Source organism: Diaporthe citri (assembly GCF_014595645.1).
Source record: "Diaporthe citri strain NFHF-8-4 chromosome Unknown scaffold_1, whole genome shotgun sequence".
NCBI lineage: Eukaryota > Fungi > Ascomycota > Sordariomycetes > Diaporthales > Diaporthaceae > Diaporthe > Diaporthe citri.
In genome coordinates this window covers 8,747,262-8,759,264 of record NW_025064846.1, presented here as the reverse complement: position 1 = coordinate 8,759,264, position 12,003 = coordinate 8,747,262, and the positions used below count along the sequence as shown (strand labels likewise).

At 55.0% G+C, this 12,003-nt stretch overlaps 3 protein-coding genes across 3 annotated transcripts; 2 read left to right on the top strand and 1 right to left on the bottom strand.

Moving 5' to 3' along the window:
- Positions 1 to 3,388: 3,388 nt before the first annotated feature.
- On the top strand, positions 3,389 to 5,835 carry INS49_002259 (uncharacterized protein; the record flags this gene model as incomplete). Its single annotated transcript, XM_043163073.1, has 3 exons — positions 3,389 to 3,401; positions 3,742 to 3,769; positions 4,194 to 5,835. 3 exons carry the CDS (start codon positions 3,389 to 3,391, stop codon positions 5,833 to 5,835), a joined length of 1,683 nt encoding a protein of 560 aa, XP_043031579.1.
- Positions 5,836 to 6,548: 713 nt separating this feature from the next.
- Positions 6,549 to 8,243, bottom strand: INS49_002258 (uncharacterized protein; the record flags this gene model as incomplete). Its single annotated transcript, XM_043163072.1, has 3 exons — positions 6,549 to 6,746; positions 6,831 to 7,020; positions 7,120 to 8,243. 3 exons carry the CDS (start codon positions 8,241 to 8,243, stop codon positions 6,549 to 6,551), a joined length of 1,512 nt encoding a protein of 503 aa, XP_043031578.1.
- Positions 8,244 to 9,678: 1,435 nt separating this feature from the next.
- On the top strand, positions 9,679 to 11,679 carry INS49_002257 (uncharacterized protein; the record flags this gene model as incomplete). The annotated part of the gene is made up of 4 exons (XM_043163071.1): positions 9,679 to 9,977; positions 10,057 to 10,190; positions 10,271 to 10,461; positions 10,588 to 11,679. The coding sequence occupies 4 exons, from the start codon at positions 9,679 to 9,681 to the stop codon at positions 11,677 to 11,679; spliced, it is 1,716 nt and encodes a 571-aa protein (XP_043031577.1).
- Positions 11,680 to 12,003: the final 324 nt, after the last annotated feature.

The window sequence follows — 12,003 nt, the reverse complement described above, 5'->3', positions numbered from 1 at the left end:
AGATCACAGTATAAATCCAACACTTCGATGAACGGTTAAGAATAGAGTCATACAACTGTTGGAGCAACATGTCACGATTGGGGAGCAAGACGGTCCAGTAAAAACACCAAGGTTACATTACCCTGTGCTCGTCATGAGCAGGCGCGACGTTATACCAAGCTTTAGCATATGCGACGTAAGTACTCCTGGGATGGTCACGATAGACTGAGTTCTTCAGTAGACAACCGCGATATATGCCAAAGTGCTGTGAAACGATAAAGTACACGTGTCTCTGACGTGCCGATCGACAGAGAGCATCACTTCCGACCGAACGGCCTCGGACGGCATTTGACAGCACCGTTTTCATCATCACCCGCGAGAGTTTCAACCGTGGAAGCCGTGGATGCCCTCACGTCTATCCCTGCGCTAGTGTTAGGCCTCGACTAACGAACCTTACCAGTCAAATGATCAGATTGATTTTACTGCCGACCATGCGTCCGCGTATTTCGTGGCCGGCAGGGGCTGCGCTCGACCTGCCGGCACCCGTCTAGCTTTTCCTCTCAAGCTTGGAGAGGGCTCGTTGGCGACTTGGGAGGCATGATGCCGGTGCCGTTGACCCGGATCTGACTCCTGCTTGATCAGGGTGTTGCCGGCCCGCGGATATCACGGCGTTCGGTGACTGTACCCGTGAGTTTACGTGCCGAGTCCCGTTACCGGTTGAGGGGAGGCGTCCTCCACGTCGACTCATGACTGTCCATGGGCATTAGAGTTCCTTCGATCTTACTCATGTGCATTACTGTATGTGATGTGTGAGGTGATCGTCACCACTGCTGTGGGCATCGAAGCAGATTACCTGGCTCCGTGACATCCGGACGCGTAAGGCCTGTCGACTCAGAGGGTTACGAAATGCATGTTTCCAAACGCCAAGCTCTAACCCGGCGACTGGTTGATCCGAGGACGGGATGTCGCATGTTGCAGTGTGGTCCAGGCTCTACACGTCTAACAGGGTCTCCTTGCCCTTGAGAAAGCGTCTTGTGTAATGAATCTCGTCCAGCTTTTGGGAGTGTGTCCCCTCGGTGTGCCTCGGCTTGCAAGCAACTGCTTGGTAGAAGAGGTATACAGTGTGGGTATGTGTTCAGTACCATTACTATTCTACCCAATGCGGTCGCCAGAAAAGGAATCATATCTGGGCCCAAGCAGGCTGTCGCCCGCTTTGAATACCGGCGGCCGAGCATGTGTTAAATCGGGTCCAAAGTCCGCGACTACGTGCGGGAAGGTCCAGACGTCACCTGTCAGAAGTCTTGGCCACGCATTCCGCAAATATCGATTGCCTATGCAAAAATGCGGCAAGAGGACCGACCGGAGGTGATGTGATGATCAACGGTGACGAGGCTTGCTGTGTTTCAGAATTTTTTCGGGTGGTTCATGGGACCTGAGGGAGTGCACGCGTCAAATCTGGCTTCTGCCTTCGGTGAGACAAAATCCCTGAATCACACTGCTGAAGTTCAGGCTCTAAGGTCCGAGACAGCCGAGGGCAAAAAAGGGCCAAGCTTCAGCAGATCTGCATCTAGCACCAGCTGCGGACTTGGCATTGGATCCGGGTAGCCGGACGCAACTGCCAACAGCGGACGTCATCCAGACCGAGAGGCTTTCAGTATCTAGGAAAGTGGGACCACCGACCGAATTCGTGAGGAAACTTGGTGGATCTGTGGGTTTTGCCATCCCTCTGGGAATAGTTCAGTGGGATGATCGATAGCATTAGGCAGACTCATCTTGAGACAAATTTTTGGGGGGGGGGGGCCACGCGACTCGGTATTCGAACAGCACCTGGCCGTGTCCCTCTTCGCGGTCTGTTGCCCCTTTGGAGCTGGCCTCGGAATTGTGGGAGCGCCACATAGTCTGGTAGACTAGTAAATGAGGAACGAATGCCTTTACAGTCTGGTCTTGTCTGCTTTTGCACATAGGGACAAGAATAATAAGGCGCGCGCGTGGGGAGAGGGGCCAGAAGATCAGACCCACCCTGGGGGACCCCAGTTTGCCAGTTGGGCACGACCAGGGTATCGGGAAGGAAGCTCGCCCTACGACGGCGCCCGTCCTTGGCGATGTGGGCGATGGAAAGCTTGAGAAAAGCTTCGTTTCCTGCTAATGAACGTTCGGCAATCTTGGAGCGGCGGCAACTAGAGTGATTCGCCCATGGCTGGTGTGACGTGGTGTGGACGGTTGTGTTGACCTGTGGGCCCAAAGCCAGCGTCGAGCATGAGATGACCGAATCGAGATCGGGCCCGCCGGGACTGCCAACCCGCACCAGCATGCACAGCTGCATTGCGATAGCGCTGGCCGCCTGTTTGAGATTCTGCTTCTCTTTCTGGTGTCTTGATGCTGACTCTGACGGAAACCGCCGCCGATTCATTCCACACGTCTCGGGATTGTGCCGCTCAGCCGACCAACGGCAGCAGCAGCGACAAGTCTGTCGGGGTGTGCATCCGATTTGATGGACGTCAGCTGTGCCTCCCTCGAGCACAGCCTTGACGCCTGCGCTGCACTATTGCAAACACGCAGAACAGAACAGCGCAGCGCAGCGCAGTACAGCGCAGCAGGTGGGCCCTTGCTGGGGCCTCCCTGGCATCTTAGGTGCAGCTTCGTGCAGCAGGGAACCCGGCTGAGTGCTTGAGGATGAGGAGAAGGAGCATGATGATAGGAGGAGGGCGGGAGGGTAGTGGGAGCAGGGCAGGGTGACGGAAACGACTTCTCTCGGAAAGAAGACAAGCGACCGCCTCGAAGCAGCTAGCCCAGATGCCATGTAGGAAACCCCCCCTGCAACGCTGGGCTTTCCTGGCCTGCCGTTCCCTGGTGGGGGTGCCCAGTGCCCACCCGACTCCTTGCTGCTCTCCGGGTGCTCGTGCCCCTTGTGCCCATATAAAGACCAGACAGGCGACAGGTCTTGGCATTTCCTACGAGTGTCGCGCTCTTTCCCATCCCCCCCCTCAAATCTTCTTCCTCTTGGATTCTGTCGCACACACCTGTTCTCGCCTCAGCCCGAGCCGTGCCTCCTCGTGCCTGTGCCTGCCAGTCTGTCCGTGCACGCCCTGCCGCAGTTTTACCAACCGTAAACTGAGCCACGACCCCCCCCCTCCAACCCACCACACACACACGGGCTGAAGTCTACCTCTGGGTGGTCTAATCTCACTCATCCCTCATTCTCTGCATACCTTGCCTCTTCCAAGGTTGTGGCCTTGCTCCACGTTTTTTCTCTTCTTCACTTTCACATACTTATCAATCAACAAGTGGATTACGGACCACCTCGCCTGCTCCTGGTGTCGCCTCTCTTGTGCATTTGTTCCCTCGCGCGTCCTAGATGCCTCCGTGCCTCGAGCCTTGGGTTCTACAGCCCGCACAATGATGGTCGACAATGATGGGCAACAGTAAGTTTAAATTGGTTGATGCTTATTGCTTGTCGTTGATTGCCCCGGCCGTGTCTGAGACGATCTGGTCCCATTTCTGGTTACTCCAGGGCCGAGACGTCAAAACTCTTGGAAATCTCTTGGGTGGTCTTGGGGTTGTTTTGATCGTTCTTTCCCCAGGCCTTGGTCCCTTGGCAGCCGTCTTGGCACGACCCAGCAAGCCAGATTCAGATTGCCCCAGAAAGCACAAGCACACCCACAACGCCGTGCCGTGCCATGCCAGGCCATGCATTTGCCATGCGACTGCCAATTCTTCGGCTCGGGGATATATTTGGGTGCTAACTCGACTCTCGTGTCACAGCCTACGTCGACGATATCCAAAATGCAGTGTACGTCTCCACTGAGTTTCCTCGTGTCTTCATTCCTTGGCCCTCTCCTGCCCTGCCGTGTCCTCCTTCGCCCTGCCGTGTCCTCCTTCGCCCTGCCGTGTCCTCCTTCGCCCTGCCTGTCCTTCCGTCCTTGTCCCCCTCCTGTCCCACGCCATGCAGGCTGAGCGACGCTGGCGACATCGTGCTTTCGGTGACGTTTCTCGTCACCTGAGCATGTCACCAAGCCTCGCTCGCCCGCATGTGCTACTTTGTTCCCTCCCAGCCATTCTTGTCAACGTCAACAACACCATCCCAGCATACCGGGCAATGGCAGTCTTGTGACACGCCGCCAGCCCGCATCCCACACCCTTCATGAGCGGCACAAGAGGCCTCTTTCGCTGTCGGCTTTTCATCTTGGTCGCTTCGTATACTGACATCCCTCGAGACTTCTATTCAGCAACCCCGTCTGGTCTGGCGCCGATAGCATACCATCGACGATCATCAGGAACATCACTGCGCTCTCCGTGAGTCGTTCCCAGCCCGACGCAGCGTCTGCCGGCCCCGAAGACGTCCTTGCCCGTCGCTCCCGACCTCTCATTAATGTCTTACAGAGCGACATAGCCTATTCTGCCGAGATCAACGACAACGTTACCATTCTGTCTTCCAGATACGCCCAGACGAACAATGGCGTCATTCAAGGCTTGCTCTATGTGCCTGACCTCGAGGCCCGCGACCCATGCACGGCACTCGAGTCTGCATATGTGCCCAGCACGGCTGTGCGACAAGCGCACCTGCCACCTTCCGATTACAACCTGATTGCCCTGGTGCCCTGGTACAATGCGACCTGTACGAGGTCATATCTTGCCTCTGCGGGCCTGGACCCCATCCGCGCCCTGATTACCTACATGCCCGACAATAGCATTGAGCGGCCCCCGCCTGTCGAGGACGAGATTTGGAACCTCCAGGACCGCGACGCCTGGAAGACCACCAGCAAATTCCCCATCTACGCTGTCTCGGGAGCCGTCGGCTCCTCCATGATGACCCAGCTGAGTCTCTATTCTGGCAATGTGACTTCCGTACCCTACGGAGAGAACATCTCTGCCTTGTACAACCCCGATGCCGACGACTATGTCCGTATATGGTCCCAGATTCATGTGGCAACTACGGACTCGCTGCCGACAATCTGGATCTTTATACTCATCTGTGTGGCGGCACTTTTCTTCATTGTGGCCGGCATCTCTTGTCTCATGCATTACGTACAACACAGGCGCCGGGCTTCGCTCCAACGGCGTGTGATGAGCGGCGAGGTGAATCTGGAGGCGATGAACATCAAACATGTGACGGTGCCTCTGGAGCATGTCGAAAAGTTTCCACTTTTCACATACAATTATGAGCCGAATCCGAATAGCCTGCCACCCTCGCCAACAACGCCGCGGGCACCGGCACGAGCCCATGTGCGAAATAACAGCTTGGGAATCGATGAAACCATCACGAACACCCCTGCACCGGCATATTCAGAGAAAGCTCTTCCCAGCCCCACAGCGAAATCTACCGTCACCGGCATGACTGCCGCCAGCACTGCAACTGACTACCAGCCTGCCTGCTCGATATGTTCTGAGGACTACGAGAATAGGGTAACCATCATCCGCGAACTTCCCTGTGGCCACATCTTCCACCCGGAATGCATCGACGAATTCCTCAGCAGCCACAGCTCCTTGTGCCCGCAGTGCAAGGCCTCTATGCTACCGAAAGGGTTTTGTCCCAAGGTCACCAACTCGATGGTACGACGCGAGAGGGCCATTCGGAAATTGCGCGGCCGCGTCATCGTGGACGACTCGGACGTGGAAAGCGGCCGTGCTCTACCAGGCACCTGGAAATCGAGCGTTAAGAGGAAGCTATTTCGTCCCAGCAACAACGCAGCCAACCTCGTGCAGCGAGTGCCAACTCGTCAAGCCGAAGGCCCAAGACCCGAAATTCGCCTGCGAATGCGTGACTTGGCTGGTGAAGAGTTTCATGACGCTCGCAGTCTAGACGGACAGCCCAAATGGAAGAGGGCCACGCGAACGTTGTTCCCTGGATTTTTCTAATCTCATTTTGTTTTATGCTTTCCGACAATTTTTTTTTTTGGACCGGTTCCCACATGATACCCCGGAGCAATCTCCACAACTGATTTAGTGAGCATCGGACGGCGTTACTAGGCATGGATCGGGTTCTAGCAGTGCATACTGGGCTTTGAGGGATAAGCACCACAGAGGGAGTGCACATAGAGGGCGCCACAAGGAAAGTGGAGAGACACAGTTACCAGGGAGCTGGGGCATGTGATCTGGCAAGGGGAAATGTAACACCCCTTGAGCAGCTGGCTGGGTTCAACTCCAGACCAGTGCCACATACATGTGTGTCAGGAAAAATAAATGTTCTATGTAGCTACATCGTCTTGATCCTGGCAAGAAATTGAACATCAAGATTCACATGAAGAAATGAGTCATTCTATGATGACTCCGTCTTGTGTGTGAAGAAAACCTAAACAGTCTCCAACTAACGCAGACGGATGACTTCACGCCAACTGATGATTTGCAATCATTGGAACAGAATCCTACCACAGCAAAACCCGCAAATTGAAGAAAAAGAGGAGTTCGTCTACTGCAACCCAACACTGCTCTAGTCTCATCATCTATAAAGTCCTCTATATGCGCCAACGTTAGACTTGTTCTGAACTAAATACAGACTGTGTAGGTCCTGCCCGACAGCCATCTCTCCTTGCAGAATCAATTGATACACGTGTACATATCTTCGCAACCTCCTAATGCTTCCGGCAAAGACTGACCCGAACATGAGCCGGAGTCACCGTCAAGCCCAGCGTCTCGGTCCAGGGCAAGTTGTCGCACGCCTCGATACTCCGAAACTCCTGCACGAATCGTGTGATAATGTAGAGCGTCTCCGTGATGGCGTATTGCTGGCCTAGACAGGCTCTAGGTCCTCCATTGAAGGGGAGATACTCCTTTATCAGAGGTGTCAGCAAACCAGGCGCCCTCCATGAAATTGCCATGACGGGGGGAGGGGGCTGGGTCTCGAGAAAGCTTACCCAGGCATGCCTCGCGCCAACCCACCGCTCAGGCCGGAACTCGTCGGCGTCGGCGCCCCATATGTCTATGCGGCGGTGCATTGAGTATGTGGAGTAGAGGACCTTGAGGCCTTGCGGGATGTACATTGGTGATTCTCCGTCCGGGCCGCCGCCGCGAGGGAGTACCGTGTCACGGACGGCGACTTTTGCGCTGGTTGGGACCGGTGGGTATAGTCGCAATGCTGAACAATGGTTAGCTGTGCAGTCTGGGCCTCAGAATTTAGATGACTTGCCCTCGTTGATGCAGTACTTCGCATAGGTCAGGTTCCTCAGTTCCGCGTACGTCGGCCTCCGGCCCTCTAATGCGTCGACTTCCTCGCTCAGCCTCGCCCACACATCCGGCCTCCGCGAAATGTGATAGAACAAGCTGCTCAACAGGCTGGCGGTCGTATCCCTCCCGGCAAGCAGCAAGCTGAGCAGCTCACCCCTGATCTTCCCCTTGTCGTTCGTCGCGCTGGCGAGGTCCCTGAGGAACGAGTTCCGCCGGATCCCGCCCTCCTCGACCACCGTGTCAACCGGCGCCCCGGCCTTCTTGTACGCCAGCACCTCGTCCACGAAGGTGTCAACGTACGAGCGGCAGATCTGGTTCGCCTTGCGGAACTCCGGGTCGCCCTTCCAGAACCGACGCAGCGGGCCCGCAATGAGGAGGAACGCCATGTGGTCGAGTGAGTACCGCAAGGCCTTGGCGAACTCAAGGTCCTTCTCCCTTGCGTCGATAAGGGTACTGGTTGGTTTTCCGAAAAGGAAGTCAGTGGCGGAGTCAAGGGTAAAGCGGTGGAAGAGCGGCTGCAGGTCGACGGTGGCGCCGTCCCCGGGAAGCAGGCGGAACAGGCGGGCAACGTGGGTCTCGATGAGGCCCAGGTCGGCGACCTGCTCCCTCGCGAAGTTGGGCCGGAGCAACGCCCGGGAGTGCGCCCACTCCTCGCCGTCGCTGGCGAAGACGCCCTGACCGAGAAGAGGGCCCATTATGCGCTGCCGGCCGCCGAGGGTGAAGTCCTTGAATTGTAGAGAGAGGAGGGTCTTGACGTTCTCCGGATCGGCCGTGAAGATGGACCGGCGGTGGAAGCCGCGGACCTCCCAGGTCGGCCCGGCCTCGCGAAACCGGGTCGAGAGGAGCTCGAGGAAGCGGTGGTTTCGAAAGGCCCGGATATTGGTGATAATAAAATCTAGCCCCAGTATGGGGTCCCTCAGAGGGAACTTGCGGCATGGTTTGCATCCGTGCTGGGTCCTGAAGTTCCGACTAGATAAGTCTCTCCGAAGCTTCGAGACAACAATGAGGATGAGAAGTAGGAAAACGGCGAGGGCAAAGATCTTGGGTAGCGAACGCCAGCCGGGCGTCGTCGCCGCGGCTAATACCTCGAGAGACAGTGCCATCGTGCCTGAGCCGCTTGCTTACCGCTGGTGATGTGGTGCAGATGACTTTCAAAACAACAGTATCTCAGATGATTCCAAAGCACAGCTGCAGACTCAGGGCAATTATCAGGTAAATTTCCGGCTTCTCAAAGGATCTCGATCCCTTATCGTCACCGCATTGAGTCTACGCCATGGGCCACATCTCCCGCCCTGTTTGTTTTCTGTGGCGGCCGCTATAATTGGTAATATTCATGCCGGCAAAGACTTAGCCTCATGTCAGCATCCATGTTGATCCCATCACGTCAGAAGTGACTTCCTTTCAAGTGCTTGTTGCGTGTATACGAAGTACCTGACAGAAGGACTCGCTTGGGGGCCACTTGTTGCGATACCTACTTCCTTTCATCTTGTAGCTTCAACCGCACTCTGCCCGCAAATGTGCTCTGGGTGGTCCGAAGAAATAGCCCATCTGCCTTTTAGTCGTCTGAAAACCGTTTAGTACTATTACTAGGCAATCATCCTCTCTGCATCAAAGTGGACTTGAAGCATCCTGCTGCGAGGTAGTGCTTTTCGAACCCGACCTCAGCCGGACCTACCTTCACATGTGATTTACAACGGTCCTCTACATGGCCTCTGAGTACATGGGCATAAAGTAAAGAGATTCTGTCGGATGAGGGCGCATATGCGTACGTAGTCCGTTTTCCGGCCCTCTGAAACCAAAAGTACATACCAGAGATCTGCACGGGATCTATGTACAGTCACACAACGAGCAAAATACATTGCAAGGATGGTCTGCCCTTCTGGAATACTACTCAGTCAATTAAAAGGGGGGAAAAGCATTGATTTAGGCAGTAACAACCCGTGTTGGCACCATCCATTCATGTTTTACTGTGGATTTGCCGACTTAATGATTTGGCCACGATAGACAGAGAATGATTCCTGGGTAGTGGCCGGAGTGGATCTTGGATTCTCACGTCAGAACCGTTGCAGAAAGCCGCAGAACGTTGCAGACCTTGCGCAGAGATTAATGAGGCTGACGGGTGCTAGTAGCCGCCAGAATCAATTCGGACATTGGATGAATGGAATCCTGACAGATCTGTGTGCTACGTGGAACTGAAGCGACTGGCGTGCTCGCAAGATTTCCGGCCTAAGCAGTCTGATGTCCGATTTGCCGCCCCCAAATTCAGTTTGCGCCACTTAAAGTGTGTCTGTCGATCCATCTTACCGATAGCAGGACTCTGATATAGAAGGCGAATTGTGTTATTTCTAGAATCCGATGTACAGTTCGACGTGTCTGCTCCAAGATTACTGACCCGCGATGCCCATCTCATCCAGCTCTGAGGACTCCGGACGGGTCCGTCAGGAACATCCCGTCTCACGCATCCCACTTCATAACATTCTCGCCGTGTTCGCGTTGTGTTCGCTTTTAGTTTAGTGAACATCGTATCAACATCTCAAAATGGCCAATTCTGAAATGCCAAACGGTGGCCATGCGCAAGTCCCTGCCGAAACCAGCGCACATGAAAAAGACAGCCACGATATGCGTCAAACTGTTGGACCAGAGAACGGCTTGACAAAACCCGAGGCTGCCACGTCTCGTGGATGGCGGTTTTGGGCAATTTTCCCACCCATATGTCTCGCCACGCTGCTCATTGCACTCGAGTCCACGGTCACCACGGCGTCCTTGCCTAAGATTGCGGCTGGCCTCGATGCCGGAGACAACTATGTCTGGATCATGAACGGATACTTGCTCACAGCGTCAGTAAATATTTAATTTCGGAGTTGATCAAGGATCAAGCTTGATTCTGGCTTTAATATGCTTACATGCTTCACCTAGCACGGTCTTCATCCCCTTCTTCGGCCAGTTCGCGTTTGTCTTCGGCCGGCGCTGGCCCACCCTCTTCGCAGTCCTGATGTTCATGCTTGGTAGTGGCGTAGCTGGTGGAGCGGACTCAATGGCCATGCTTATAGGTACGTCAGCCCTAGGTCCATGGCTGTTCTAACCAACGACGCTTGGAAAAGGAAGGTTAATATATCTCTCCGCCGGCCAGCCGGACGTGTAGTGCAGGGCCTAGGCGGCGCTGGTGTCGGCGTCCTTGGAAATATCATCGTCTCAGACCTGACCTCTGTCAGAGAACGCGGTAAATATCTTGCTGCGATCTTCGGTGTATTCGGTTTGGGAATCGCAGTTGGTCCTCCCATCGGCGGTGCTATATCCCAGACCAACTGGCGCTGGGTTTTTGTACGTGCAACTCCACCAATTTATGCTTTCCCCCCGTCCTGTCAGGTCACTTCCATCGCTTGTTCGTGAAGCAACTTTTCGCTTTCTATTGTGATACAGATGATTGACATATCTTATTACCTTCAGTGGCTAAACTTGCCCGTTGGCGCCCTGGCATTGATAATGCTGTTTCTCTTTCTACATGTTGACGCCCCCAAGCTTATGACCGTACGTCAAGGGCTGAAGAGAGTGGACTGGATCGGAAACTGGCTGTTGATTGGCAGTGTGCTGAGCATCCTGATCGCCTTGAGCTGGGCAGATACCAGATATCCTTGGGCATCGTGGCGGATTCTCGTCCCGCTCCTGGTCGGTTTTGCAGGCCTGGTGGCTTTCCATGCTTACGAGGCAAGCCCCTGGTGCTCGAATCCCACGATCCCTCCACGTCTGTTCGGTAACAGAACGGCCGCCGTCGCGTTCCTGAGTACGTTCCTCGCGGGCGCATTGACGTTCTGGCGGCTCTACTTCCTGGCGCTCTATTTCGAGGGCGTGTTGCTTGTGTCAACAGGACGGTCGGGCGTCCTCCTGCTTCCGTCGGTGCTGGTCTACGTTCCTGCCGCCGTGTCTGGGGGGTTCGCACTCTCGAAATGGGGCCGGTACAAGCCGATCCACCTCATTGCGTATGGGCTCATTGTCCTCGCCACGGGACTATACATCAACCTGGATGAGACGTATTCCCTTGCGAAAATAGTTATATACCAGATCATTGCAGGCTGGGGATCCGGAATGCTCATCACTACGATCCTCCCCGCCGCCCAGGCCGCACTGCCAACATCGGACGCCGTGCCGGCGAGCGCGTTGTGGGCGTACCTCCGCTCCTTCGGCAGCATCTGGGGCATCGCTATCCCAGCCGCGATTTTCAACAGCCGCTTTGCCCAACTGGCGGACACCATCACCGACGAGGGTGCGCGCAATGTGCTTGGTGGAGGCAATGCCTACTCGCACGTCTCGCGCACGTACGTGTCATCGCTACCCGAGGCGGTCAAGGGGCAGGTTGTTCATGTGTACAATGATGCCTTGAGGTTGGTATGGTATGTCTGCCTCGCTTTCAGCGCGTTTGCGCTTCTGATCACCCTTCTGGAGAAGGAGGTTGTGATGCGCACTACACTTGATGTGCCGCAAAAAGGTACGTCTGAAAAAGCTGTGAAGGATCTGGAGTCTGGGGGCAGCCAGAATCAATGAACATTGGAACTGAGCTCTCTTTGATGGTCTACGCATGGAGACACACTGGCTGAACGTGCGTTGGGGTTCATTAAAAAGAGAGAGGGGAGGCTTGGGGGGGGGGGGATAAGGAGAACATGGTTGAAGGCCCCAACCAAATTTCTATAATTGGTCTGCTTAGTATCTTGCTTAATCTCACGGTCTCAGAAAAGTCATTCAGTACATCCTTACATTGCGTCGATTGAGATTTGCGCGTACCCTATGCAACAGCTTCAGGCCTTTCTTCTGCTGAATTCAGGGTGTTCACAGCGTGATAAACCTAGATAACATGCCAAGAACCTTAGA